The sequence below is a fragment of the Telopea speciosissima genome, chromosome 4 (assembly GCF_018873765.1).
Source record: "Telopea speciosissima isolate NSW1024214 ecotype Mountain lineage chromosome 4, Tspe_v1, whole genome shotgun sequence".
NCBI lineage: Eukaryota > Viridiplantae > Streptophyta > Magnoliopsida > Proteales > Proteaceae > Telopea > Telopea speciosissima.
The window spans coordinates 24,575,529-24,589,398 of record NC_057919.1 but is presented as its reverse complement, the minus strand read 5'-3'; the positions used below and the strand labels follow the sequence as shown (position 1 = coordinate 24,589,398).

The 13,870-nt window shown below is 37.8% G+C and overlaps 1 protein-coding gene across 1 annotated transcript; it reads left to right on the top strand.

The window, feature by feature from the left end:
* Nucleotides 1-396: 396 nt before the first annotated feature.
* On the top strand, nucleotides 397-6,985 carry LOC122658690 (NADP-dependent malic enzyme-like). Its single transcript, XM_043853749.1, has 20 exons — nucleotides 397-557; nucleotides 858-1,132; nucleotides 2,807-2,927; nucleotides 3,050-3,124; nucleotides 3,236-3,387; nucleotides 3,482-3,587; nucleotides 3,724-3,789; nucleotides 4,120-4,215; nucleotides 4,319-4,390; nucleotides 4,516-4,599; nucleotides 4,684-4,782; nucleotides 5,219-5,266; nucleotides 5,356-5,409; nucleotides 5,516-5,614; nucleotides 5,712-5,801; nucleotides 5,882-5,959; nucleotides 6,081-6,155; nucleotides 6,259-6,349; nucleotides 6,606-6,734; nucleotides 6,824-6,985. The coding sequence occupies exons 1-20, from the start codon at nucleotides 528-530 to the stop codon at nucleotides 6,910-6,912; spliced, it is 1,929 nt and encodes a 642-aa protein (XP_043709684.1). The 5' UTR covers nucleotides 397-527; the 3' UTR covers nucleotides 6,913-6,985.
* The last annotated feature ends 6,885 nt before the right edge of the window (nucleotides 6,986-13,870 follow it).

The window sequence follows — 13,870 nt, the reverse complement described above, 5'->3', positions numbered from 1 at the left end:
TTGGTAATTAAGCATGACAAAAAACATAAGAAATAGCTCGTGCCTCACGCCGACCAGGCAATCATGTTCCATCGTGGAATTTAGTTTAGACTGAGATGCGAATGAATCGGCTTGCCTCGGCTCGGCTTAGCTCAGCTTGACTGGAACAGTCGAGTCAGTAACCAACGGAAGCCAAACAACCTCACATCACCTTCGTTCTTTTTCCCCTTTGTTGATTAATTACATAAAAGTACATTTCCAGACCTGTAAATCTCTTTGAAGCTGCCCCATTGCGACATTTCTTATATATATATATCTTACTTCAATTGCTTCTGCACTCCTCTCTTCCTCCTGTAAAAAGTAATCGCAGTCTGTCGCAGAGCACAAGAGTAAGAAGAAGCAGAGGGAGAGAGAGAGATAGAAAGGAAAGGTAGATTGCTCAGAAGACTCTCTCTCCTCTCGTTTTCTCTCTCTTAAAGTTACGGTCGCCGACCGGGGACTAAAAGCGAACGTCTCTCCTTCCCATTTCTTTTTTCAATTCCGTCGCGATGATTTCGTTGAACAGAAGCAGTTTCCTGGTAATATAAATCAAACCCAGTTCGAAATTTTTTATTTTTAGTAAGCCCATTTTTACAGCATGACCAGAGGAAGGAAAGAAAGAAAGAAAAGAAATTTTCAATTTTTTGTTTTTTCATTCGTTCACATTTGGTATTTGATGGCTGCCCTGGTCTATCTTCTGCTTTTTTTGACATTGGGAAAGAAAAATGTTTTTTCTGTTGATTTCGGATTCAAAAAATGGAATCAATATTTAGTTTTTTTATTGAAAATTTGGTATAAAATGAGGTGTTGGGTTGTCTTTGTTTCTTGATTGTAAGCAGAACAACAACTCTACGAGTTTATCTGGCATTTCTAGATTCTCTAATACGCAGAGAAAAGCATCAGCTGTGGTGGTAGCTGTGAGCTCCAACGGTCGACCAGGCGAGAGAAAGATTAGGGCTGTGATGGAGAGCACTCTGAAAGAGACGAGAGAAGGTGCTTCGGTTCTGGATTTGGACCCCAAATCCACTGTCGGCGGAGGAGTTGAAGACACCCACGGTGAGGATACCGCCTCCGAAGATCATCCCATCACCCCTTGGACCTATTCCGTTGCTAGGTGAGAGATAGATCGATCATTCCTTCAAGACTTGTTTATCTATTTTCCTTGATTCTTTACTAAAAGTCTTTTCTTTTTCTTTTTCTTTTAATTTCTTGGTGGGGTTGGTGTTCGATGATTTCAACGAGCCCCTCCCTTTTCTCTGTTCCCAATTTTCTCTATTTTTCTGTTGGTTACTTTCCCATTTGATTGCTTTTTAATATGCTTCGTGCGTTTGATTGTCCCTATCGTTCCAACTGTTTGACGGTGGTCATCTGTTTTACAAGGAATTTTATGTTACTTAAACCTTTTTCTCTTTTTCTTCGTCCCTTTCATTCTGAAGAACTTGTATAATAGATATAAATCGATGTGACCAGAAGCAAAGCAAAGCTGTTTACGTATTTATTTTGGATTTCTATTTGTTTCGTCTATACATTTCTTTTTGGATCTATCTAGTATATTGGGGGAAATAACAAACGCGAAGATTTTTCCTTTATTATATTTTGGTTTCTTGTGGTAGCTGAAATGAAATTTAATGGAATTATTTACTTTAGGAAGAGAGGGGTTGAATGGTTTCGTAGTCAGCATTTTAGTTGTTTTGTTTATTCTGTACCTTTTAGTCCATTCCTTTTATTTATTGTTTGTTAAATTTCTTCGAAGGTGTCTACTTTGGTTGATTTCTGAACCCAGGAACGTTGCTTTCCGATGTTTTGGCGCTTTCAGTTTTATTTGGCACCTCTCTCTCTCTTTCTCTTTCCCCTGCAGTAAATTCTGTTAATTTACTAAAAAAAGAATGGCACCTCTTTGGGTCATTATCCTTCTAAAGTTGCAAAAGAGGACTATATTAACCTCTTCATTATTTTGAACATCTTTGCATCCCACTCTGGCTTATTCACCCATCTCTTAGTGGTTTTGAGGGCAAAAACACAAAGTTTACTACCATGATGTGCTCTGATCTAAACACTATTGCTTGTCAACAGGTTCTCTTGCTTCATTGCATAAGCAGTGTAAATCACTTTTGTGCAATCATATCCCCCCCCCCCCCCCAACCAAAAAAAAATGTAAACAACTTTTTATTGATATTATTAAAAAAGTGAAAAATGTAAACTACTAAGCTCTTATTCTTAACCTCTCCTTTTTAATTGATTGAGGATGGCCGTCCAAATAATGTTTGTCAAACAACTTCTGAAAAGTGGTCTACTTTTATCAGTAGGAAATTTCTTTTCAATATTCTACTGATCCAGGTGGGAGTAAAAAAAATTCCATCAGAAGGATATGGCTCACTAGGCCGTCAGCTCCTTTGTTAGATTGTGGTGTTAGAAACATTGTTCTGTTTGATGAATCAGTTCTTTGGGAAAATTGTGATCCTTTGTTCTATGCATCAACTTCATATACTATGCATTTGTATATTGGAATCAGTATTATGTTTCTTCAACTGAATCTTCTAAACTTTTTTGTTTATGTTAAGCTTTCAGTAAGAATGATACTTCACCTTTACAAGGCTTTCTGTGGCTTTGTTTTATTGTGGTGTTGGTGACATTGTTCTGTCCAATGTGATGTTCAATTTGTTAATTCTTTGTGAATCCATCTCTGTAATGCATAAACTCCCTAGGCTGTACATTTGTAAGATGGGGATCTGTAGATTGTTTCTTCAGCTGAATCTTCTGAACTTTCTTGTTTTTCCTTATGATAAAGTGGGTATACTTTGTTGCGGGATCCACACCACAACAAAGGGCTTGCCTTCTCTGAGAAAGAGAGAGATGCTCATTACTTGCGTGGCCTTCTTCCCCCAGCAGTTGTATCTCAAGAACTTCAGGTTGTCGCATTGTTAAAGCTGTGATGCAGTTCAGACATTAATTATCAATCTTCTTTTTTCTTTTGCAAAATTTGAAACAATGGTCCACTAACCCTTTCTCTTTTCATAATACTAATCATCAGGAGAGGAAGATAATGAATAATATCCGTCAATATAATGTGCCATTGCAGAGATACGTTGCCATGATGGATCTTCAGGTTGCCACTCACCCAGCACCCCGGTCAATTATTGTATTCTGTGTTTAACTTGATGGTATATTTGGGTCTTTGAATGTTTGGTTTATATGGGTATTCTGTCTTGGTTTACAGGAGAGGAATGCAAGGCTGTTCTACAAGCTTCTCATTGATCATGTCGAGGAATTGCTTCCTGTTGTGTACACACCAACTGTTGGTGAGGCTTGCCAGAAATATGGAAGCATCTTCAGGCGTCCACAGGGTTTATACGTCAGCTTGAAAGAGAAGTATGGCTGTTCAAAACACAACTTCTTTTCTTTCTAACTCATGTCTTCTTCTTCTTCTTCTTCTTCTTTACCAAGAAGTAGTCATTTTTTTCAGGGGAAGGATTCTTGAGGTGTTGAAGAACTGGCCTGAGAAAAGTATCCAAGTTATTGTTGTAACTGATGGTGAGCGGATTTTGGGGCTAGGGGATCTTGGATGCCAGGTATAATGTGAAGCAGTTCTTTTTAAATTCATGACCATCAATATTTAAAATATTGGTTTCAATTGGCGAATGTTTCTGTCTCTTGTATCTTAATTGGTCCTGGGAGTCATTGAGACAATGTTTGAAATGTTCTCAGGGGATGGGAATTCCGGTCGGCAAACTAGCGCTATATACAGCACTTGGAGGTGTACGTCCTTCTTCGGTAAGCATTTCCATAATTGAGACTGCCTACTTTGATTGATCAGCTATTGAAAACTAGAATCTCAGTTGGTGAATATGATATCTTGGTTCTGGTTTGCATTTTGGATAGGCTCGACACTAGTCCTTGATTCAACTGCATTTCTTCCCCATTTATGTGAAATTTTATTTGCCATTGGCAAGTCAGTAGCATAAGTTACCCCTCACATGGAGCAGAGGCTAATCTAATCCAGCTCAACCCAGTTCTCAAGTTCAGATCATATGATCCTTTGCTTTTTTTTTATTTTTTTCAGTAATAAAAATTGATTTATTTGTTCGATTTTACCATTTGCAGTGCTTGCCTGTAACCATTGATGTGGGTACAAACAATGAGCAGTTGTTGAAGGATGAGTTCTACATTGGACTCAGGCAGAAGAGGGCAACTGGCCAGGTCATACAACTTACAGGGTCAATTAAGATGAGAAACTTACAGGATCTCTATGGTTGTAATTTCTTGTTATACTAAATATGGTTTATGTACCTTCTGATTATAGGAATATGCAGAACTTCTACATGAATTCATGTGTGCAGTTAAGCAGAATTATGGGGAGAAAGTCCTCATACAGGTGCCATCTGTTCAGGATCTCAATGAGATTAATAAACTGAGTAATTTTTCAACTTTCTGAAGCTTGACTCGAAGCTTCTTTGTGCTATTATAGACCCTCTGAACTTTTTTTTATTGAATTGACAGTTTGAAGATTTTGCAAACCACAATGCCTTTGAGCTGCTTGCAAAATATAGGACAACGCATCTTGTTTTCAATGACGATATACAGGTAAGTTCTCAATTTGATGGTATTAGTTACTTCTCTGGGAAGCATGAGTTTAAACTTCAATCTATGGTTTTTTTCCCTTTGTAGGGAACAGCATCAGTGGTCCTTGCAGGGCTTGTTGCAGCACTGAAGTTAGTTGGAGGAACCTTGGCTGAGCATACGTTCTTATTTCTTGGTGCTGGAGAGGTGCATCTCCACTACTCTTTTCCCCCGAGTTTCCAATATAATCACTATTCAACATCCCCCTGTGATACATTCAATAATGTAGCAGCCTATAAATGGGGAACAGGAAACTTAAAAAATATGAACACATGAGTAATTGATGTGTTTGTACACACTGAAGCCTCCTACTTGAGCTGGATCCTTTCAGGCTTTCCCCCTCCCAAGTTCTTTTTTAAATTCACCTCTCATAATTGTATCATGCTATCAAATTATAAAAGAGTCTACTTCCTCAGAAATTTTCACCTCTCAATTTTCCAAGTTTGGGGCCTTGCATCAATATAATTATTTTATTACTCTGTTTTTGCTTTCTTTTCTCTACATCAAGATAATATCCTAAGTTACTTATATACAAGTTAAAGTTCTATTGGTATACCTCAGTGCTGTTCTTTTGTGATTGCAGGCTGGTACTGGTATTGCTGAACTTATAGCTCTTGAGATGTCAAGACAGGTTGGTAACTTGCTGCAGTCATTTGTTTAACATTTTTATGTAGAAGGATTCTTTGATGCAATGAGATTTATCTTTTATCTTCTTTGCAGACAAAAGCTCCATTGGAAGAGAGTCGTAAAAAAATTTGGCTTGTGGACTCAAAGGTAATGGAAAACTGAGCACTTCCAAGTTCTTGCTTAAAAACCAGATTAACTCTATTTATTTCCACTTTTCTTTCTAGTTTCTATTGTAATTTTGTTTCCATTGCAGGGATTGATTGTTAACTCCCGAAAGGAGTCTCTTCAACAGTTCAAAAAACCTTGGGCTCATGAACATGAACCTGTTAAGACACTTCTGGATGCTGTCAACGTCAGTACTCTCTTTCTCTCTCTCTCTGTGTGTGTGTGTGTGTGATTTGCAAGACGGTTTAGAAATCTTACTTTACAACCTGGTGTTGCCTTCTCAGGCAATCAAGCCAACTGTGTTGATCGGTTCCTCAGGGGCAGGCCAAACATTTACAAAGGAGGTGGTTGAGGCTATGGCTTCCTTCAATGAGGTACTTTTTCCATTTCTCCCCCTCTCTAATTATACTTCAGGTGGTAGAAGCTGACATTGATATTAACCACTGGCATGCAGAAACCAGTTGTTCTTGCTCTCTCAAATCCGACCTCACAGTCTGAGTGCACAGCTGAACAAGCATACACATGGAGTAAGGTAATATGAAATAGATCTTTTTTCTCTATTGCTCACTGAGCAAGACATGATGCATCACATATAAGAGAACATATGATGATAAATAAAAAAGGAAAGCTGAATACTCTCTCTCAATTTGCAGGGCCGTGCAATTTTTGCCAGTGGGAGTCCATTTGACCCTGTTGAATATGATGGGAAGGTTTTTGTACCTGGCCAGGTTCTAACATTATACCTTTCTTATCTTTTGGGTTACCTTAGATGGAAATATCTCCCTAACAGGACTTGACTTATACTAATGTCTTCCTGTTGAATGATTTCAGGCAAACAATGCATACATTTTCCCTGGACTTGGTTTGGGTTTGATAATTTCCGGTGCAATCCGTGTGCATGATGACATGCTTTTGGCAGCCTGTAAGTTCACCACAGATTGAAGTAAATTTAATTATTGCTAATCGCTGGACTATACAGTTTCTTCTAAAAGTCCTCTTAACTACTTTATTGAAATGCAAGACCCATATGGTTGTGTAAGATACAGGTCCATTGAGTAGGATAAGTGTTAAATGTTTAGACTTTGGAACATATGTGGCGCCCTTTTTTCCCATTGTATTATAGTTCAGATGAATATTCACTTAACTAGCATTTTTGTTTGGGTTCTTCCTTGAAACAGCGGAAGCATTAGCTGCACAGGTGACACAGGAGAATTTCAACAAAGGCCTTATCTATCCTCCATTTTCTAATATCAGAAAGATATCTGCTCATATTGCTGCTAGTGTAGCTGCTAAAGCATATGAATTAGGTGAGTAACTGGAGTCGGGTCACGCAAACTCTGCCCCATCCCATATCTACAATTAAAACTAACCATATCCAAAATGCTTGCTTATGTAGGTTTGGCAACCCGTCTCCCTCAACCAGAAAATCTGGTTGAGTATGCGGAGAGCTGCATGTACAGTCCTGCCTACAGAAACTACCGGTGAATTGGTGGAAGCATCACGTCATGTCACTGCAGTTTTTGTATTTTCATTTGTTCTCAACATATTTATCTTTATATTTTTTTTGGTTCTTTTATGGTGTCTATGTCTGCCATACCTTCTCTCTTCCCTCTTGCCCCTTGTAGTGTTGTAATTTTTGTTTTGATAGGAATTGCTTAATTCTAGTCTTGCTCTTTTTCCAGTGATCAAAGCTACCTATTGACACAAATAGATATCCAGGCAAGTCTGTAAGGCAAGGAGACATGTAACCATGTCCATTTTCAGTCTTTATGGGGAAAGAAGATGAGATTCAATGGAGTATGTTGATGCTACATTTTGCCTTTCTCTCTCTCTCTCTGCTCTGTAGTCACAACATTGAGGGTTATGGATTGCAAACCAGGAAAGTTAGTGAAAAAATTGTTGAACCATAGGTCAATACAGGAGATGCACCCAAGGGCAGCAGCTTCTCGTAAAGACTGGTTTGGACTTAAGTAGCAAACAGATGTACATACTTTCAGCTTAGTATAAGCTTCAGAAATCTCTGTTGACTGGAGCTACACTCCCAGTTGAGACTTTATATGGTTTGCTTGTGACTACTATTCATGCTGAAGCAACAACCCTGACCCTGAACTAGGGATGTAACACCATTCCGTCCACTTAGGCATTGGTTTGCAGTGGAATAGCTCTTGAACAAACGAATGCTTTAAATGATAATACTACTAGGTAAGGGTGTTAAAATGGAACCAGAACCGTATATCAAAACCGGAACTGACCATTTATGATCAAACCGAATAGCAACGTAGAAAAATGACTCGGTTTTGATTTTATAGATTCTTTTTCTGGTTTGGTTTTGATTTGCACAGGAAAATCGACGGTTCTAAATTGAATAAAAATCAGTACCTCACTTGAATACTAGCCTATGCGTCAATTGGGTTAATTAATAAAATAATAATTAATTTAATAAACAATAGTGCTTGCATCATACAGGAAACATAAATCTGTAAAATGTATTGGTACTAACTATATAATGTATGGGGAAAAGAATGCTATTTGGTTTCATGGCCCGCTTGGCTCTTGCACCTAGACACAGAAGTGCACGAAAGTACCCCATTGTCCCCATGAAAAAGTCAAAACCTGCTCAGGATGATGCTTGCATGCATGTTCCCATTGGCCAGCACGTGCTTTCGGCCCGGGCAACAGTCTCTTTCCAATAATAAATATGTTCCAAGTACTGGTTGAAAATGATGGTTCATGTTAAAATGGATTTGGAAGAAATAGTTTGTTTATTATGTGATAGAGAAGAAGAAAAAACAAAGAAAATGAAAGGAAAAGAAAGATGGGGTGAAGATGGGATGGTTTTTTTTAAATCACATTGGCATGGGAGATAGGATGAGCGAGGGAGAGTGGGAGAGAATTAGGAAACACATGAATATATAGGATTTCAAAACCTAAAGTTGTTTTCATTACCATTTCCCTAAACCGGCACTACAAATTGCATGTAAAGCGGTAATGGATCGGATAACAAAAACCGAATAGAAACCGGTAAAAGTGGGCTGAATGCAAAACGATTTTGATTTTGGTTGATTCGTATTTGGTTTGGTTTTGATTTTACCTTGTCAAAATGAAAATTGCATCAAAACCGGATCGAATAATCAAAACTAGATCAATTGACACCCTTACTATTAGGATTGAATTTCTCTACAGCCATGGTGAAGGGAAATCTCCACATCTAAGAATATCTACCGCTTTGGATTAGCATGGGTTAGAGTATTTTTGACCCTGTGCTCTATGAGTGAAGGGAAACTTATTAGTGCACTTTGCATCTAGGTCCCATTCAACACCTTGGGTAACCTATATGTCGTGACAATTATGGACACCCCAATCATATGGTCATATCACTAGTTGATAAAAGATTTCTTTATTCTCAAGGAAAACTTAGTATGCACTCTATAATGCCATTTTGCATTGTTTTTTATATTTTTAAGAAAAAAATAAGACCTAGATTCTCTTCACTATGGAGATCTGACCATTTGAGTAGATGAGAAGGGTAATTTTAACCTTTTACAATAGGAATGAGAGTTAATGATGACCCAAGAGTTCAATTTCTGGGTTACGAATTTCTTCTCCATGGGTGAAGGAAAACTTAATACTTAACAACATTTTCATTATCCAAATAAAAAAGAAAGAAAAAAAAGGTTGTTAGGCTGTGTGTGACTTTACCTAGACATACGAACGGCTAAATGACCGTCCTACACCAGTGAAATGAAAAATCACACCACTATTGGATGCCCATGCATGTGCTCTCATTGGCCCCGCGCTGGTGTCAGGACCACATAGCCTGGCAGCGATCCCCCTTAGGTACTACTTGTCATGATCTGAGCCCACTACAATGAAATGGGATCTCCATCATTTTGCATTAATTGGCACTTCCCTTCCCCTCATGCACTCTCTTTCGAAAATCTTAAGATGCACCATCTGTATAAGAAACTCTGCTATATTTGTCTCAGCTTCGAATGAAATAAAACCTAAAGGATGATTTGTGCGTCAGACAAGGAAATAAATAGTTGATCCAACAGCAGCAAGGGTTAACTAAATATAAATATCAAAAAAATAAAATGGAAGAGAAAGTGTTTAGGGTTTCGTATTTGTGATTCTGCCTTATCCCTCGGGCGACTGCTCACTGCTTGACTATTTCATTATTTCATTCCTCTGCGCGATTGCTTCTTCTGGTAAGTTTTTTTTTTATTTCCTCTTCTTCTTCTTCTTCTTGGTTTCTTTTTTCCTTGCTATCTGCGTCTCCTACTTTTTGTTTCAAAAGAAGAACAAAAATCAAAGAGAAGAAGAACCTACAAACTACTGAGTACCTCCTCTTCAGGCCCAGGACCTTAGGCGACATCTACATCATCACCTCATCTTCCAGCAACTTCTCCTCTGGCGTCACCTCCTCTTCTTATTTCGGTAAATTTTTTTACGTTCTTTTTTTTATTTTGTTAAGTGTTTTTTCTTTCTTTTTTCTGAGTCTCCCTCTTTTTCTCTAAACCTAAAGGCCAAGTGAACTATTTGCAGCAACACACCTCTTCAAGCAACACCTCGGTTGTGTTTTTTTATTTTTTTTTATTTTGTTTTAATTTTTTTTTATTTTGATAAGAAGTTCAAAATCTTACGGACACAATATTTTCCGTAGTTAACTTAGTTTTTGTTTTGTTTCTGGTTGCAAGATCCAGCAATGTTCTATTTAGTTTGTGGTCAGATTACACACAATAGTATCTGTTAATTAACTCTCTTTATTTGATTTTGCTATTAGTTTCTGAATTCTACTATTAATCAACATCCAATTAGGGCGGGCTTGGGCTAGGCTGGGCCCGTCAGGATTAGGGCCAGGGTTGAGGTTTTTAGGCCCTAAGTCAGGGTCAGGGTGAGCCTGGTTAAGTTATGAGGATTCAGGGTTAGGTTGGGGTTTTAAAAAGCCTGGCCCAACCCGGCCTTGTTGTAGCCCTATGTGTAGGGGTGTCAATAAAGCCTTGCTGGCCCGAACCCGCCTTGAGCCAGGCCCGGATCGGACCCTGATTTTTCAACCTTGAGGGCGGGTTTGGGTTTAGTTATAGTCTGGCCCTGCAGGGTCAGGTCGGGTCAGGGTTTAGATCCCGGGCTTAGCCCGGCCCGGCCCAACCCGATCCTGTATTAATTATAAGTATATAATATTGCATATATATATTGGTCTAATATTTATTTATATATATAGCCTAATAAAAAAATTAAAAAACAAAAGACAAAAAAAGCCCTAAAAGCACATGGGATTACAGACAAAATCAGGGTCAGGGTCAGGGTCAATCAGGGCCAACCCAACCTTGCCCGACCCTACCAGGGTCAATCAGGGTCGGGTCGGGTCAGGAAAAACCCTGGCAGGGTCGGGACTGGGTTGAGGGTTTCTTGGCCCTAGCAGGGTCGGGTGGCATCGGGTCAGGGTTTAGGTTAAGGCCTCTAGGGTTGGGTTAGGGTTTAGGGCAGGCCCAGCCCAACCCGACCCATTGACACCCCTACCTATATGGGAGACAAATTGTTTCTCTTTTAAAATTACAAACATCAATACGTGAATAATGGATTTTACGATGGCATGTGTTACTAATGTTTTCTTCTTATCAAAGGGTTTTAATCTTTATATGTGATATTGCAATGGTTGTTCCTTCGGATGTTTTTTGCAAGGTACTGTCTAGCCTATCTTTTCTCCGATTAAGTCTCTCTTTGATATGATTTTTAATTTTAATAAACTTGAAGAGAACTCTGTAACAACAATAGTAGTCATAAAAAAAAGTTGAGTATGTTTTATTCCTGCAAGCTCACGTTTAGATAACCAAGTTTTGTACCTAAGACATTCCTTCTTCATGTAACCCTTCTTCTTACAAAAAAAACAGTGACTATCCTCCTTCTTAAAAGAGGCTTTCTTAGGACCCAAATTGCTAGATTAACCGGACTCCTTATTGGTTCTTTCAATAGCTTTATGAGTATGGGGTTTGGCCTTCTTACCCTTATGGGCACTGGAGCTAGAAGTAAACAAGGAAGTTTGAGTTTTCTTTCTTTAGTTTTTCTTCCTCGACAACAACTCTAGAAATTAGGCCATTAATGGTTCAGGTTTTGTCTTGGGAATTGCAATTGGTCTTGATAATCCTAAAATCAGGAGGAGAGATATTTAAGGCTTAATGATTAATGCAAGGGTCGGGAAGAGAAACGTTTAAGGCTTTGAGTTTGGTTTGGTAATCCCCCATCCGAATGATAGAGTCCCTAATACCTCCAGAACCATCATATTTCATATTAGAAAGTTCCTGCATAAGAGTTCCTATTTCAGCATTCAATGAGACCCGGTACCTGAATGCAACTGTAGCCATCATTTCCTTAGCAGTGCAATCAGTAGGCAAACCACTTTTCAGGTGATCCTTAATTGATCTATTAATGGACAGTAAACATATGTGATTACTCTTCAAACATGCAGCATGCACCAATTTTTCATCCTCAGTACTTTGATGAGTGAGATCCGCTGATTTATTCATAACAAAGGATGTGTGAACATCTGTCATCTCCAAGGTAAACTTTACATCATTTTTCCATTTCTTAAAATTTGGTCTAGTGAGAACCTTAATTGTGACCATATTATTGTTTGACAGAAAAGATGACTGAAAAAAAAAAAAAATGTATATTATTAGCACAATGCAAGTATGGTGTGACTTTGAACCATAGAAGTACACCACTTGAGAAGTCATATGTGAAAAGTCATATGCATCATTATGAAAACACCTTTGGGCTAAATTCACACTATACAGTTGCAAAATTCTCCACATGATAGCGGCCATGGAAACATTTTCTAAACTTCGATAATCTACCACTTTGGGTGTGTAGACCTCTTGGGTTAGTCAGCTCCCAACCATATGTTGTCTATGTGATCCTCCAAGTTTCATCACATGATCACCACCTTTGGGTGTATGACCATACATCAGAGTTAGAGACATCCATCTACCGTATGAGACTGATATTTCACAAATAACAAGGAAGACCACTTTGGCAGCTATAACCCAATTGAATTCATGGAACTCTTTCAGGAATATGCTTGAAATTACTCACAATAAACCAAAATCATCCAATTTCAGACTTGAAGACAAGGGGCTAAATATTGTCTTGAAAATTATGTAAGATGTCAATAACATTGTTCAATACATTAATAATCCATAAAGATTAGATTGTTACAGAAGGTATCGGCCTATTTTCTTGTAATTGATTCAATCAATAAATACAAGAATAATTTATTGATATATATCACTTTGAGTTTGCTTTAAAAAATAAAAAAAAAAACTCAATTGCAGAAACATTAAAGAGAAAGAGAAAAAAAGGAAGTGAATCAATCCTTTATCATGTTAGTATATTAAACAAATAAAGTCAAATCCATTGATTTCTCTTTTGAACGAGTCTAGCAATCAATAGAGAATTGATTCAATCAATAGACAAATTTATATCCCATTAGGAAAACAATCTCAACATTTGATCCAGAAAGTGAAAACAGACAAAAAGAAAAAATGCTTGTTTGGTCAGATTCATTGTGATCATAATCCTTGTCAATAGCTATCCATCAATCCATATTCTGATCAACAACAATCCATCCATATGCAGATTTTAAACAAATAAATTAATTGAATCATAAACAAAAATGATTCAACCCTAAACTTTAATCTATCAACTGTAAATCAAATTAGGGTTATAGATCCGATCTATGATAGCTCTGATACCACATGTTGAGATTAAATCTTCAAAGAGATGAAAACCACAAGTCCTGGATCAATTTATGTCCTGGATCACATAAATTGATCCAAACCATTAATAACAATGGATAGAAACTATATTGATCAAAGCATACCTTGTTTGGGATCCATGGTCACAACAATGCGCAGCGAAAATCTGTAGATCCTTAGAGCAAGATGCTTCTCCTCTATTTCCCTCTGAATCACTAGCTAGATGAGAGAACCAGATGCATAAGGAAGAACACCACCAGCGTGATTCTTTCACCTTCCCCAGATATAAAATCAGTGCGGTTGGAATGCCAAGGTTAGAGGAGGGACCTAACTCTTTATTTATAGAGTTTCTTAATGGGCCCACTAATCACAAGCCCAAAGGTCGACTCAAAAACCCACACCATCCAACTCATATTAAACTTATTAGAGCCTGTATGCCTTACTTGATTAGACAAACCAATTAGCTTGGTTTTGTTAAAGCCCAAGAACCCAATTAATATAAGCCCACATGTAAAAATATTATAACATTTTTAACCATGTACAATAGGTGTGAGATTTAATGATGACACAAGAGTTCAATTATAGAGTTATGAATTCCTTCTCCATGGGTGAAGGGAAACTTAATACTCAAAAATATTTTTGTTATCCAAATAAAAAAGAAGGGAAAAGAAGATTGTTAGGCTGTATGC